The sequence below is a fragment of the Sebastes fasciatus genome, chromosome 9 (genome assembly GCF_043250625.1).
Source record: "Sebastes fasciatus isolate fSebFas1 chromosome 9, fSebFas1.pri, whole genome shotgun sequence".
Lineage (NCBI taxonomy): Eukaryota > Metazoa > Chordata > Actinopteri > Perciformes > Sebastidae > Sebastes > Sebastes fasciatus.
In genome coordinates, this window is record NC_133803.1 from 16,058,798 (window position 1) to 16,072,356 (window position 13,559).

The following is a 13,559-nucleotide window of genomic DNA, read 5'->3' on the forward strand; positions in this document are numbered from 1 at the left end:
CGCTCAAGGAGAAGTCTTGTTCTGAAATCTGGCGAGGTGACGTGTTGCCGGAAGACGACGGTGGAATAGTGGAATACATCCATAGTGGAAATCTGTTTGGAGTTTGTTGTGTTGGAGTACAGAGAGCGTAGCTTAGTGTTTTCTAAAATGTTTTCAGTGTCATGGCGGAATATGTAGATGATTTCTACAATGTGGATGAGGTCTTTGAATTCGATGGCTGCCCGTATTTATTTGAGCCAGAGTATACGGATATTCAGATGCCACAATGAGACTTCTCCTCGAGCGGGACAAGCCGAAGGTAAGGAAAATGTTTTATTTCTCTGTAGGGTCTTTTCCATAATGTTGTCAGACACTTATTATAACAATCTGAGCCTGTCAGTGGCAAAAACAAGCACTTTTAGTAAACATAACGTTACATTGACGCTGTTCACTTGCCCTTCTCAGCTCGTTTCACAGCTCCCCGTAACAGCGTAAACCCTCAATACTGGACCAATTAAAAAAATTGTTGTCCCCATTAGTCCCCAAAAACAGGGGCAATCAGGATTGGTTGAAAAATACTGAAGTTACCCTTTAAATAAAATGTCACAAATTATTCTCAAATCAGTTATACCTACTGTATTCCGCTTCCCAATAGTGAATTAATTATAAATAAATAAATAAGATGTTTTTATAAAATAAAGTACAAATCTGAGAATCGTTATGTAATTTTAAAAATGCTGTCAATACTTGGTTTGTTTATAGAAAGTTTTGAATTTCAAATGTGAATCTTCAAAGCTTATTCACTGTGACTACTGTATACTGTAGGCTATTTGCCATTTTACTGAATGTATTTCATTAGCAACTAATAGAAGGTGCTTGGAGACAAAAATACAGCATCATTAAGTATTTTACACAATCAACTGAACCCCACAAGTCTAATAGAGATCTTATACAGATCCAGATTAAGGTGAATACCAGGCTAACTGTAGTTCTGTGAGCCTTGCTCCAGCCTCCCACTCTTGGTGTGTTTTGTCTGGGTCAGACTGACCTCCTGGTGGCTGAGGTTGAAGGGCTCCTTGCCCCACTGCCGATGCAGCTCCAGGATGGCAATGAGGTCCCCGATGGCAGTGATGATGGGGAGGCACAGGACAGAGTGAACATGGATCCCTGAGTCCTGCCCTGTGCCGTCGGGGAAGCGCTCGTCCTGCAAAACACAGATCAGTGAAGGTCATTATCACCTGAAAGTGCACACAGTAGTTTAGCAAAAGGAGGTCAGTGTAGCTGTTACATCAACTGATGGAGATGATGATGGAGACAAATCCTAACATATGACCCTCAGCAGAAAATTCAAAAGATTCAAATTGAAATTCAAAGTATATTTACATTTTCTTTTAAATTTTTAGCATGAAGGTGCATCAAACCAGAGGCCTGTACTATGAAGCCAGTTCAACATCCCGAGGGTATCTTTTCGTTATCTGGTTTAAATAACCCAAACAACAACGATTCCACTAAGCGGTCCTACGAGGGTGGTTATCAACTCGGCAAGTCAGCCCAGGGTTTCTCAATCTGGCTATGAGCGTGTTCACATAAAAGGGGCGGTGTTTGTAGCATATGACCAATCACGAACACGGATAAGTCTACTGTCAGCAGGGCGGCACATTTTAAAAAGGAAGAGCAAACTATAATATTAGACAAATACAAAGAAGTTAAAACATAATCCAAGCTAAAAGTAACACAGCTGAAGCTGCCAAAAAAATTGCCGATGTGTGAATGCATAAATTAACAGACTTATTATATCAATGCCCCATCTAGAGCATGATAGATCTGACTATAATTATGTATTTCATTAAATGAATACGATGCTTGTCGAATAGAATAGAAGATTAGAAGAAGCTTCATTATTCCCATTGGGTATACTGTGGCATGTACGACAATTTAACCTTCTTTCAGCTCCCCGACCCCGGCGGTGTGAAACAGATATGGGAGCAAATAAAAAATAAATATAAAAATGTAATTCAAAGCAGTACGCAGGCTTACCTTCATATCTAATAATCACCCACATCATTAAACTGTGTTGCTTTTAGCCTGGATTATGACTTCAAGTTCTTCGTATTTGTGTAATATTATCTTACGATCCTGGCACCGAGCTCTGATTGGTCAGTAGGCGCTGCTCCGGAGCTGGTTAGGTGTTCAATATCAGTTACCATGGCGATCTCCCCCGGTAGCGAACCATTGTCGTAGGACTGAAAAACCCAGGGTTAAACCTGAAGTTACCTCGCTACACCAAATAGTACAGGCCTCAACATATAATGAAATTACATAGAGGGCATAAAGAGATCTGTAATCAAACATCACAGCTATGCAGTGAAATGTTAGATGGGTAAATCTGTTACTGGTTGTGAGAAAACAGCCTCACCCCCATGATGTCCTCTACTAGCAGTGTTTTGTGAGTCTTGGCAACATGAGCGGCAATGGTTGTCCCAAATGCGATGGGGCCGGAGGGGATGAGGCTTGGAGGGCCATCCTTGGCCCCCGTTGGAGTGAACATACATAAACTCTAATGAGAAGCATAGATGAGAACAGAGAGGGAGACAGAAAGGGCGGAGGAAAAAAATGTCAATTACATGAACACAACTGCATTAGTGTATAAAAGCAAATGTCCTCTGCACCTACATTGTTGCATTCTCCCAAGAAGTAAAGTGCAAATCCATCAGCTTTAGTTGCTGTAGAAATAAGAGACACACAGGTTAAATGTGCTTTAAATACAGATGGACAGTGACGGTAACAACTGACATTAATGTATGTCCCTGTTACAATCTCTCATATAGATGTTTCCAACAATAAATGGCAGGTATACCCGAGAGGAAAAGTCTACTAAGGACATAACAGGCTGGTTACAATCTAATAACAATCTATTAACAATGTCCTACATAACGACAAGGGCACTCTGACCGAGGGCTTCGACTTCCATCCAGTTCATCTCATTCCCAGTCCTCCTTTCACACTCATATATAGGTCATGTTATCATACAATGTGACAACAGGGAGACATCAGTGAATACACGGGTGATCAAGAAGTTAATGAGTGGTGTGGTTTGGGTGAAATGATCCTTTAAACTCTAGTGTATTTATAAAATGCAACACATCAGACTTTGTGACTTTGAACTAAAATGCTAGGAAATTGAATCATCATCTAATATTTATAAAGAATGTGTTTATTGCAGAAAATTATACTTGTTTGATCATATGATTCAATTTTCTAGTTTTCTAGACCCTTTAGTCACTAATTTGATTTTTTAATTTACGAATATTTTTTTACTGCTTATGTATTTATTATTTTCATTGGAGCAGAATATCGGTGGAGTTCACCACATCAGGCGATTCAAATGGTGTCAGAAAACTACATGCGGTAGTTGCTTTACGGCACCAGTGTGACAGACATGACCTGAAGCTGAGGATCATGTCTACTTTTACCTGTTTTGATGATGTTGCACAACTCATAGAGCAGGAGTTTGTTGTCTCCTCCAGCGTCCAGGCGCTGCACCATGTAGCTGTTGAGTTCGTACACCACACCCTGCATATTTGTGTCCTGGTACTGCTGGACACAAGACGGACAGATATTGCAACTCCACAGCTTTGCATAAACACTGAGATTGAATTTCAACATTCAGCAAGAGCTACGACAGAGAAAAAACGTGACAACAACCTGCAATCTGTACTGCACCCGGTCTAATGTTACTGCAGCAGAAAGCCACTAAATCAAATGGGAAGATTTATTTTTTTTTGAATGAAAGAGGATTATCTTCTTGCCATTCACAAAGACAGAGCCATTCATCACAACATTACCCTCCACCCCACCGTTACACTCCCCTTCACTGTTGCATTCTAGCCCAGGGATCCCCCCGCAGTCCCGAGAGGAGGCCACCGGAGCCCCACCGCTCTGATTAAAGCCCTGGCAAGCTCCGCTGCTCAGCCTCAGCTTAAAAGTGTGGTTACGTAAGAGGCAGACCTCCTGCCTTGTGCGAGGCCAGAGAGCCGTCTATTTCTGCGCCTGCAGAGAGGGTGAGGGCAGGACGGCAGGGAGAGTGGCGTACTAGAAAGCCGCCCCCACGGGACGCCTTCTATCCTCCCACATCCTGTTTGCACAGACATATGGATGACGCACTGAGGGGTCGAGTGGCCCTCGTTTTTTTTTTTTCTCTGCGTGTGAAGTTCCTCTCCCCAGCTCCAGGGCCCTGCTGTGGGCACTGACACCCGGCCTCCTCGGGGGCATGGTGGTGTGAAGATGAAAAAGGTGTGAACAGACGTATGTGGAGCACAGGGGATCTACTCTTTGCCATAACTTGCTGTCCCACACACGACATGATGAGTTTACAACGCAGCAAAAACATTCATGTTGTTTCTTATTATTCTTGTTCACCATCTATTTGATGCTGCTGACCTGAATGCTCACAGAGCCTGGCCCTTTTCTGGACAACTCCAATGTTAACATCACAAGCATCCCGACTGTGCCGCATCATACGGAAGAATGCACAGGTATGAATTTGTAAACTATTTTCATGCTTTTTATATGAGACAAGGTCACTGATCTAAAGAAAGTAAGCACAAGGACAAACCAAACTGTTGTTAAAGAGCATAGTTTATGTGCACCTTAATGAAGCTTAGTGAAGGGGAATTTTGTCACGATCCCCTTAAGCCAATCATATAATTTCCGTCAAAGACTGTTCTCCTCCCTGCTGTCATTTTAGTACGAATGGACACGGCCCTCCTCTACCTCATTCACTTCTAGTCTTCATCAGTGCCCAAGGTTCCTTCCACAGCCATCACTCTTTACCTCTTCACCCCCACCACTACCAGTGTCTACACTCCATTAGGGGAATATGCCTGTACTAACGTTGGCATCACTAACCCCCTTAATATGACTATGTCACGATGGGGTCTAATCGCCAAAGACTCTCAACAATAAATGTATTTGTTCACTCTAAATGAAGTCTCTCCTGATTGAAATGAAGTAAACCAGGAAACGTTTGCAGCTAGTGAGGAAGGACAGTATTGAGTTCTGTGAGTTCTTGAATTAGCTCAGCCATACTGTCCATTCTTGAATAAGAACTCAATTAGTCACTAAGGTTAGCTTTGGGATTTGGGGGGCATGGTATTAAAATAATAATATATCTACAGTGTGTGAGGCTATTGAAAGAAGCTTCATGTGCCAGGTCACATAAATATAATATTAAGCAAAAACATACCCTGCTGACTTCTTTAGCTGATGTGTCATCTGTAAAGAGAAAAATCACAATGTTAAAAAATGACTTGAAACAAAATTAGATTCTATTTTTGGATCAGATCCGATATTATTAACAGGTGAACGAAACATGAAGAATCAGGTGGTGTATAAAATTAGACTTTTTGCTTGTGCCATTGTAGCTACCCAGATAGTTCTGCAGGGTTTAACGACACCATAGATTAAAACTAGATGACGCAACTTTTGAAAGATAAAATAAAACAGTTTTCCTTGCACAAATGAAAACATGAATTCATAAGCAATAAATTACACCATGTTCTTATTTTCATTTACAATTAACTATCACTTGTGGCCATGTATGGAGGATGGAACCTGCCAAGATAAAAAAATAAATATATAAATGACACGATAAATAAATAAATTTGCCATTAAATGTACCCAAAAATATTAAAAATACAGTAAATGTAGGCTTTATAAAATGGGACATAAAATGATATTTTAATATAGCTTATTTATTTATATAATTACCTTTGTTTTAATTCCCCTATCTATCTACTTTTCCATTTAATTCTCCCTTGTATTAATTATAGGCAAAAAGTTGACCTCATGACACACGTTGAATGACAGTCCACTCATTTGCATAAAGAAGCAGAAATGTATGAAGAAAAGAATACAGAAATAAATAAGTTTGGGGCAAAATGCAAAGGGAAAATCATGCAGTAATACAAATATATAAATATATAAATAAATGCATGAATAAATACATAAATATAATAATTAATAAATAAATGCAAATTTAAATAAATAAATAGAAGGGAAAATTAAATACAGTATATAGATAGGGGAATTAAGACAAGTTAAGTTAAATAAATAAAGAAGCAAAATCTAAAATAGAAATATCAATTTATGTCACATTTGATCAATTAATTAATGTCTAGATTTATTTTTGATATTATTTTTTGGTACATTTAATGGTATATTTATTTATTCATCGAGTCATTAATTTAATTATTTTTGATGTGACTGCTGTGAAAACTCTCCATTTTCACAGCCCCTGCCAATGTGCCACTGAGCAAAATACTTCATCAAATGGTTAAATGGCAGAAGGTAAATCTGTGTAACTATGCAAATGTAGAGGCTGTCATTGCTGAAAAAGGGCATACATGCACCATCAACTTTGTCTGCATTAAAAAGCTGAAAAGCAACACAGAAATCTGGCTCGGACATTCAAACGAATGTTGGGTGGATACTCTGCAGTAAGACACAACACCATAAGCAGCAAGTAAGCGAAACCATATGTTGTCCTCACAACAGTAGTCAGGTGAATGGTAAATGAGGACACGCAAAAAAAAAGATGCAGCATATAAAGCATTAATGTACGACTACATCATGTATAAATTATGTATGAATATATCTACTTTTGATCCCGGGAGACATAGGTTTAAATTATGTTCCTTTTAAAACAGAATTAAGAGACGTATTAATCTAACTTGACAAGTGCAAAATGTTGTGGCCCCGAGTGCAAATTCCTGGTGTGATTTCAGGCTCTTGGAGAGACAGTAGACATATGAGTATTTTCTTTGGACACTAAAGTATGTGATAATAATGAAAGATTTAGCCAAACATAACAGTTTCTGGACTTATAGTCTCGGCGTGCTACTTGGGATGAAAATAAAACCATTCACACCGCCACAAGCGGTTCTTCATTACACAAGGGGTCATCAACAGCATATGAGAACAGTAACTGCTCTGATCTCTTTGGTAACGTTTCATGTGATCAAACCATGCAAAAAGCTGGGCTGACTGAGGTGCTGACTCGAGCTGGTCCTCTTTTGAAACGAACATGTGAAGAAAGAAATTACAGCCAGCTACATTGTTTGTTGTTTTAAACATTCCTCCACTATGCTATGAGTTTCCTAACTTAGCCATGAGAGCTATTTTAGAGTGATCCCCTGGCCGGGCGTGACGTCAATCAGAGGACAGAGAGCTGCACTTGAAAAAGACTTCAAACCCCTTTGAAAAAAGGAGAAATACAGGCTGAATCTTTTTTTATAATGACTGTTGAGGCCAAGAGTATTTGGACATGAAGTTCTGTGAAGGACACATTTTACAAATACAGTGTGCCTATTACCTGTTAGAGAGTAGTCTACCTTTTATATACTACTAGAGAGTGGCCTCATACCACCTGTGTTAACACTATGATAGTCATTGATGTTGCTAAAAATGAGAGAAAACAACCTAATCATACTCTACCCTTAATTCAATACATGAAATGAATGTAACAGGAGACGCCATGTATAGTGACTATGAATAACAGACAAATTACAGTAGCCACATTTTGCTCCCTTTAAACGCTTTTCTTTGATGTATCAATTTGATGTTGTGTAGTGTAATGTAATGTGGTATATGATGTGTACATAGTGTAGGCTAGTATGTACAGTATAGTGTTGAATGATATGTGAGATAGTGAATGTGAGTATGAATGGTTGTTTGTCTCTATGGATCAGCTGGGTGTAGGGTGTACCCCGCCTTCGCCCAAAGTCAGTTTGATAGCAACATGTGCAGATGCCTGGGTAACTGCAAGCTATGAGCGGCATTAAACTGTTTTTTTCCCCCCTCCGTGACCTGAACTCTCAGCTCTCGGACCCCTCCTCACCTACTCGGCTGTCAAAAGAACAACCACCTCTCTCCTCGCCCAAAGGAGGATTGCACACTGGTGAGGAAGAGAGGGGGCCGGATTTGTCAGGACTGACGGTTCAAAACCAAATGCAAGCAGACAAAAACACAAACACCCAGGTCGACAGGTGATGCAGCTGCAGAAACTGCAAACATATAAGATGTTGTGTAACTATAGTGTTACCCACGATTAATTAATTTTAAGTAACAGAAGTGCAGTTCTTGTTGGGTGATGTTGACCCTTGTATGTTGTAAAGCGCGGAGGATTTCACCGCCCTGCCTGTTGATATAGTTTGCCATGATGCGGTTGTTGTTTCTCACCAACATATCATTGCCATTTGAAGGGACAGTGTGTAGGATTTGGTGGCATCTAGTGGTGTGGCTGCAGATTGCAACCAACTGAGTACCCCTTCGCTCACTCCTCCCTTTCCAAGACTGAGGTAACGTGAGCTGCCGAGTGGAAAAACCATGGTAACACCGTTCGCCTCACTCAGAGGCCATCCTTACCATAATAACACTACTTTAGGAGCAACGGAAGTCAGACGGTGGCTGGCGGTACCACGACTCCATGAAGAGGACCCGCTCCCTATGAAGATATAAACGGCTCATTCTAAGCTAACGAAAACACAGCAATTCTTAGTTTCAGGTGATTACACACTAATGAAAACATAGTTATGAATATTATATTCCATCTCTGCTAATATATCCCCTGAAATGTTTCACACTGTAACAATATTGTAAGGGGTTGTGACTCTAGCACCAATGATACAGCACATCATATCAGCAAAATAGTATGGTGATCTTAAAAATAAAATTCTGTTGTGCAAATGAATGATTCCACAAAGACGCTACAAAATCAGTCTGCTATAATGCACAAGAGTGGAACACAATCCAATGCATTGAACATCAGTTTCATTGTGTTATATATCTGATTTTGCATTCATTTTTGCAAAAATCAGATATTGGACAAATATTATTAGCAATATTTCAATCATATCACTCAGTCCTTTCCCATTCCCAGAGGTATTCCCGCTGCCAGGGCGTGTGGGTTCCCCCCAGTACTCAAAGTCCCTCCTGGAGGAATGATTCACCAGCCACTCTTTGTGGTGTTGCAGGTACAATTACAGTCTGGCAAACCACCTCTGCTGGCATCTCATGTGTAGCAGTCCCAGTGGAACCACAAGGTGAGCACTGTGTCCGCACACTGAAAATATAGGAGCCAAAAAGGAAACAGGAAGCGGTTGTACTTGTAGGCTACACACCCGGCAAGGTGAAATGCAGAATCGTCCTGTGCCTGGGAACCACAGAGATATGAAAGCAAGTGCCATTTAAATCTGTTGTGCTGAACCAGTTGCCTGGTTGGACCAGTTCCAGCAGTTTCTTTATGCTGCATGGCTTGCATATTCCTGGTTTTCCTAGAAACCAGAAAATAGCTTGAATGTACTGTGATGTATGTTTGGCTATGCTCTTGTTTCTTGCTGAAGAAAAGTGGGTGAGAAAATGTGTGTGGACTGCTCTGTTTTGTACGGCCAGCACATATCACATAAAATAGGCTCCAAATACATAAAACTGACAATTTGCCTGTCCGGTTTTGCAACAATAACACATTTGTTTCATCAGGTGTGTGTCTGGGGATTCACCCTAATGATACAGCTACCCCCTAGGGCTGAGAAAGAAGGTATATGTACGCGTGTGTGCAAGTCTGTGTGTTTTATCACCATACCATGTGGTCAGTCATCAGAGCAGGGACAGAGGCCTGTTCTAATGCCATCCCATATTTACAGGGACCTGCTGTTGCTTTGAGTAAACACAGGACGTTCTTAGAAAACATACTGCCAGCTCACTAAGCAGTGAACACTAAACACATCTGAGGCTGAACAGACCTCTTCTAGTAGCTTCATCACTCCATTCAAACTTTTCCTGAACCTGAACGACCTCAGTCTAAGTGTTTGTCAGGTGTGCAGCGCTGGGATCAGTTGTGGATATTTGCTACTCGGCCTTGTAAACCAATGCTTAGTTGGTAAGGTTACTTTTGTTGATAAGGTCAACACATACTGTACTGTACTGTACGTCCTGATTCTGTTTTGTTGCCTACAATCCTACATAAAATGTTAAGAATAACAACATTGACATATTTTGTTAACAGCGTGAGAGCGGCAGCATGGTTACTATAGTTAATCACAAATCATAATTTGATATTTTTGTGCATACTATTAGTTTTTTTTGTTAACATCAAGTTTGTTATGTTTCTAGTAGTAGGATAGTAGGATATCGGGCCGATACTGACTCTAATAGCTGGATCGGGTATCGGTGACAAGGGAAAGTTAGTAAACAATGTTTAAGTTAAGCCAGATGTTGCCTTACACATAAATGAATGATCCCAGTCACTTCCACACAGTGAGGCATACAGCTTATTAATTAAAGACTGGTATCGGATCGGTACTCAGTATCAGCCGATACCCAAAGCCAAAGACTGAAAAAGTTGGATCGGTGCATCCCTAGTTTTTAGTTTCACAAAAAGACCTGTTGTGGTACATTAGTTGTTCTCAAATAATTTGCACATATTGATTTCATGGTGAAAGCTTTTGCGTCAGTGTGGGACATTTAGTGCAGCAGACCAAAAACAAAAAAACACAGCACCCCCATTAGTTGCTGCAAACTTCTGTGAACCAATAAAATCATCATTCTGCAACAAGGAGTCAATCAGACAGTTTATATATCCAGGACAGAATCAAACTACAAAGAATTGTAGAATATTTTGAACAGATAAATGCTCTGTCATCTCTTAGCAAATTGCTTGATCAGATATCAGCCTGACGCGTTGTTTCTACTGCAAATCACTTTGTACATCAGACTAAAATGTCCTAATCTCAACAAAGCATAGCATACAGAGACACATTCTACTTGGGTTAATAGTCTACTGATAATTTACTCAAACAATTATATGAAAACATCCACTGCTGCGGCCGAAGTGTGGAGTAGTATCTGCTACATCGCAGTGGTGTGATGTGGTTGTAAGAAAGAAAAAAAAATCTACTGCTGTTACGTTGATATATACTTGATGGTTTGATAAATTCAAAAGGGGAAACACATCTAGCTTAACTCTGCACCTTAATTCAAGTACATACACACCAACACATAAAGCTTGCAGTACACAAGCAAGCACAAAGGTCTATGGTGAACTGTTTGATGAGACAAGGTGAGAAATGATCTGGAGCAGCACCCAGAACAGCAGCCCTGGGCTGAGGCCTTTCACTGGGGAAAAATCCCTCAGTCAGCTAGGTCTAATGTGCACGATACTCGATGGGCGCTGTATTGATCTGCCGCCACAGATACACAGCCTCCCACAGGACTGTCAGCTAGCAGTGACTCAGCGGTCAATGTGTGTCGACCTAGTGGCCGTTCTGCATCAACCTGCTCCAAAAGCAGCAGTTTTCTTCATCCTTCCTGTATCACACTACAAGGCCAGACACTCACTCACACGTCTTCCACAAAGTTCTCCATTACTAATCAGACAGGCGGTCCGACATGTCAGGGATGTACAGCTTTTGAATGATTTTCTGATCATGAATACTGACACATTTTGTTCAGATCGGTGCCGAACTGATTCGTCGATTTATCTACAGAATCAATCAATAATTGATTAATCACTTATGTTATTTGTCAACCAAAAATTCCAAATATCTTTTGTTTGCAGCCACTCAAATGTGAGTGTGTGCTCCTTTTCCCTGTTTTATATAATACAAAATTAGGAATTAAATTGAATATCTTAAGAATTTGGGCTGTTTGGACAAAACCAGTCATGCTGAGCTCTGGAAACATGAAATGGTTATTATTCACATTTTGTTAATCAAATGATTGATCAAAAGAACATAAATCAGCAATGAAAAAAAGTGTTAGTTGCAGTCATAGTTCAGATATAAGTTCAGATATATCTGGGGGAGTAAACAGGTTTTTGAATGCAGTGAAAAATGCGTTTTTGAAAGGCTAAACTCCAACAAATATGGATTGAAGCAGAATATTGTGTTAGATAAAAATATGTTGTGAATTCTATAAATGATAACATCTATCTTGCTATATGTGTGTGTGTTTGAGAGAGATAGAGGGAAGAAAAGATAGACGGTGATAAACTTTTATAATAATTATTACACCGCACACCGGGTTTGTGAGGCGCATTCCTAACCGGGCGAACGGAACGGACTCTGGGGACGTATTTATTTAAGAGTAGGGATGTTAATAATTAACCGTTTAACCGTTAACCGACATTAAGCATTTTAACCGATTAACGCTAACGGTTAAAAGGTTAAAAGAAATATTAATAATTAATTAAAATGCTGAGCGGCTCAGAGGAGCGGCTCGTCACTTTAAGGAGAAAAGCTGGTCCACCTTAAGAGCCCACGTTAAGAGGCGGTGCTGGAGTTGCAGGATACAGGAAGTTGGCTTCCGGTTTCTCAAGCTCGCTTGAGCGGTGCGGAGCGGAGGAGTTGTAGCATTTATTCACCGACAAATAAACTGTACACACACTTCTACGTTCACAGCTATAACCCCACCAACAACCCCACACTCACCGCCGCCACACACACGCGGTCTGTCGGACACTCGTTCAAATTTTGCTGCGCGTAATGCTACAGCTGCTCATGTAGCACAAATACACACACTGTTTGTTGGGCAATCGCTAAAGTTACGCCGGGCAGACACACAGCTGAAAACCTGCTAAACTAAACTAAATGTGCAGTTGAGATTTTTACTGGGAAAGTTGCTGCATGTCCGCGACACTACATGCAGCACCGTGGCTGCCGGACGGGTGAACTGGGGACTCAGCTGTCTGTTGTGCTCATACACTGCAGCTGGCGCACCGCTACATGCGAGGTACGAATCTTGTCGGTTAACGGTTAGTAATCGGTTAACGAGGGGTTGGTTTAAACTTAGACTAGTAGACTAGTCTAAGTTTAAACTTCTGTTTAAATGTCAGGGAAATGAGTCGTTCATCATCCCTAACATAGACACTGTGTGTCTGTGTGGGTGCATCGCAGAAGGCAAAGATGAGTAACGAGGGGCCTCTGGATGGGACCAGCAGACGCTTTGGGATTTATTAATTACCCCATGACAGCGTGTGGTGTGAAGTAAACATTGCCAGTGGGACATTGGTCAAGAGAGGTGTGATGGTCAAATGACATCAGTGGGGATCTGGGATTGTGTTCTGCTCACTGTGTTCAGTAACGGGCTGCTGTAAGAGCGATCTGCTCTGTAACACTGGGACAAACCAACTGCCTTGAAAGCCTAATCTTTAAACATAAACACAACTGTATCAAGCAATATAGCAACAAACAATAATACAAAAAACTAAATTGTAATTCAGTTATTATGACGAGGCACTTTTGTAATATTCCCACACAGATTCAATGCAAAATCAAGTGTGCAAATGTGAAGGCTTTTTCTGGAATCACAGACACAACCTCTACACAGACACACACTCACACACTCTTGCGTGTACAAACAAACTGATTTATGTAATCCAATGTAGCCCATCACATGATAAGTGAGAACGGGACTGGCTGCAGGGACTGCTTCCTGGAAGCAGCGGTTATCTCAGTGAGGATCACATGATGACAGGTCCTGCTGCTGCTACTGCTGCACTCAAAACGAATATCAGATCAATCTGA

At 40.7% G+C, this 13,559-nt stretch overlaps 1 protein-coding gene across 4 annotated transcripts in view; it reads right to left on the reverse strand.

Moving 5' to 3' along the window:
- The window catches only part of pde10a (phosphodiesterase 10A), a 66,562-nt gene that overhangs the window by 15,083 nt on the left and 37,920 nt on the right, over positions 1 to 13,559 (reverse strand). For 2 of the 4 annotated variants that reach the window (XM_074646266.1, XM_074646268.1), the window contains exons 3-7: positions 5,225 to 5,253; positions 3,453 to 3,576; positions 2,653 to 2,702; positions 2,396 to 2,536; positions 1,028 to 1,183 (exon numbers count right to left, since the gene is read on the reverse strand). In XM_074646266.1, coding sequence (XP_074502367.1) covers positions 1,028 to 1,183; positions 2,396 to 2,536; positions 2,653 to 2,702; positions 3,453 to 3,576; positions 5,225 to 5,253 — 500 coding nt within the window. The remainder of the gene's footprint in view (positions 1 to 1,027; positions 1,184 to 2,395; positions 2,537 to 2,652; positions 2,703 to 3,452; positions 3,577 to 5,224; positions 5,254 to 13,559) is intronic. The other 2 variants (XM_074646267.1, XM_074646269.1) reach the window with 1 other exon arrangement.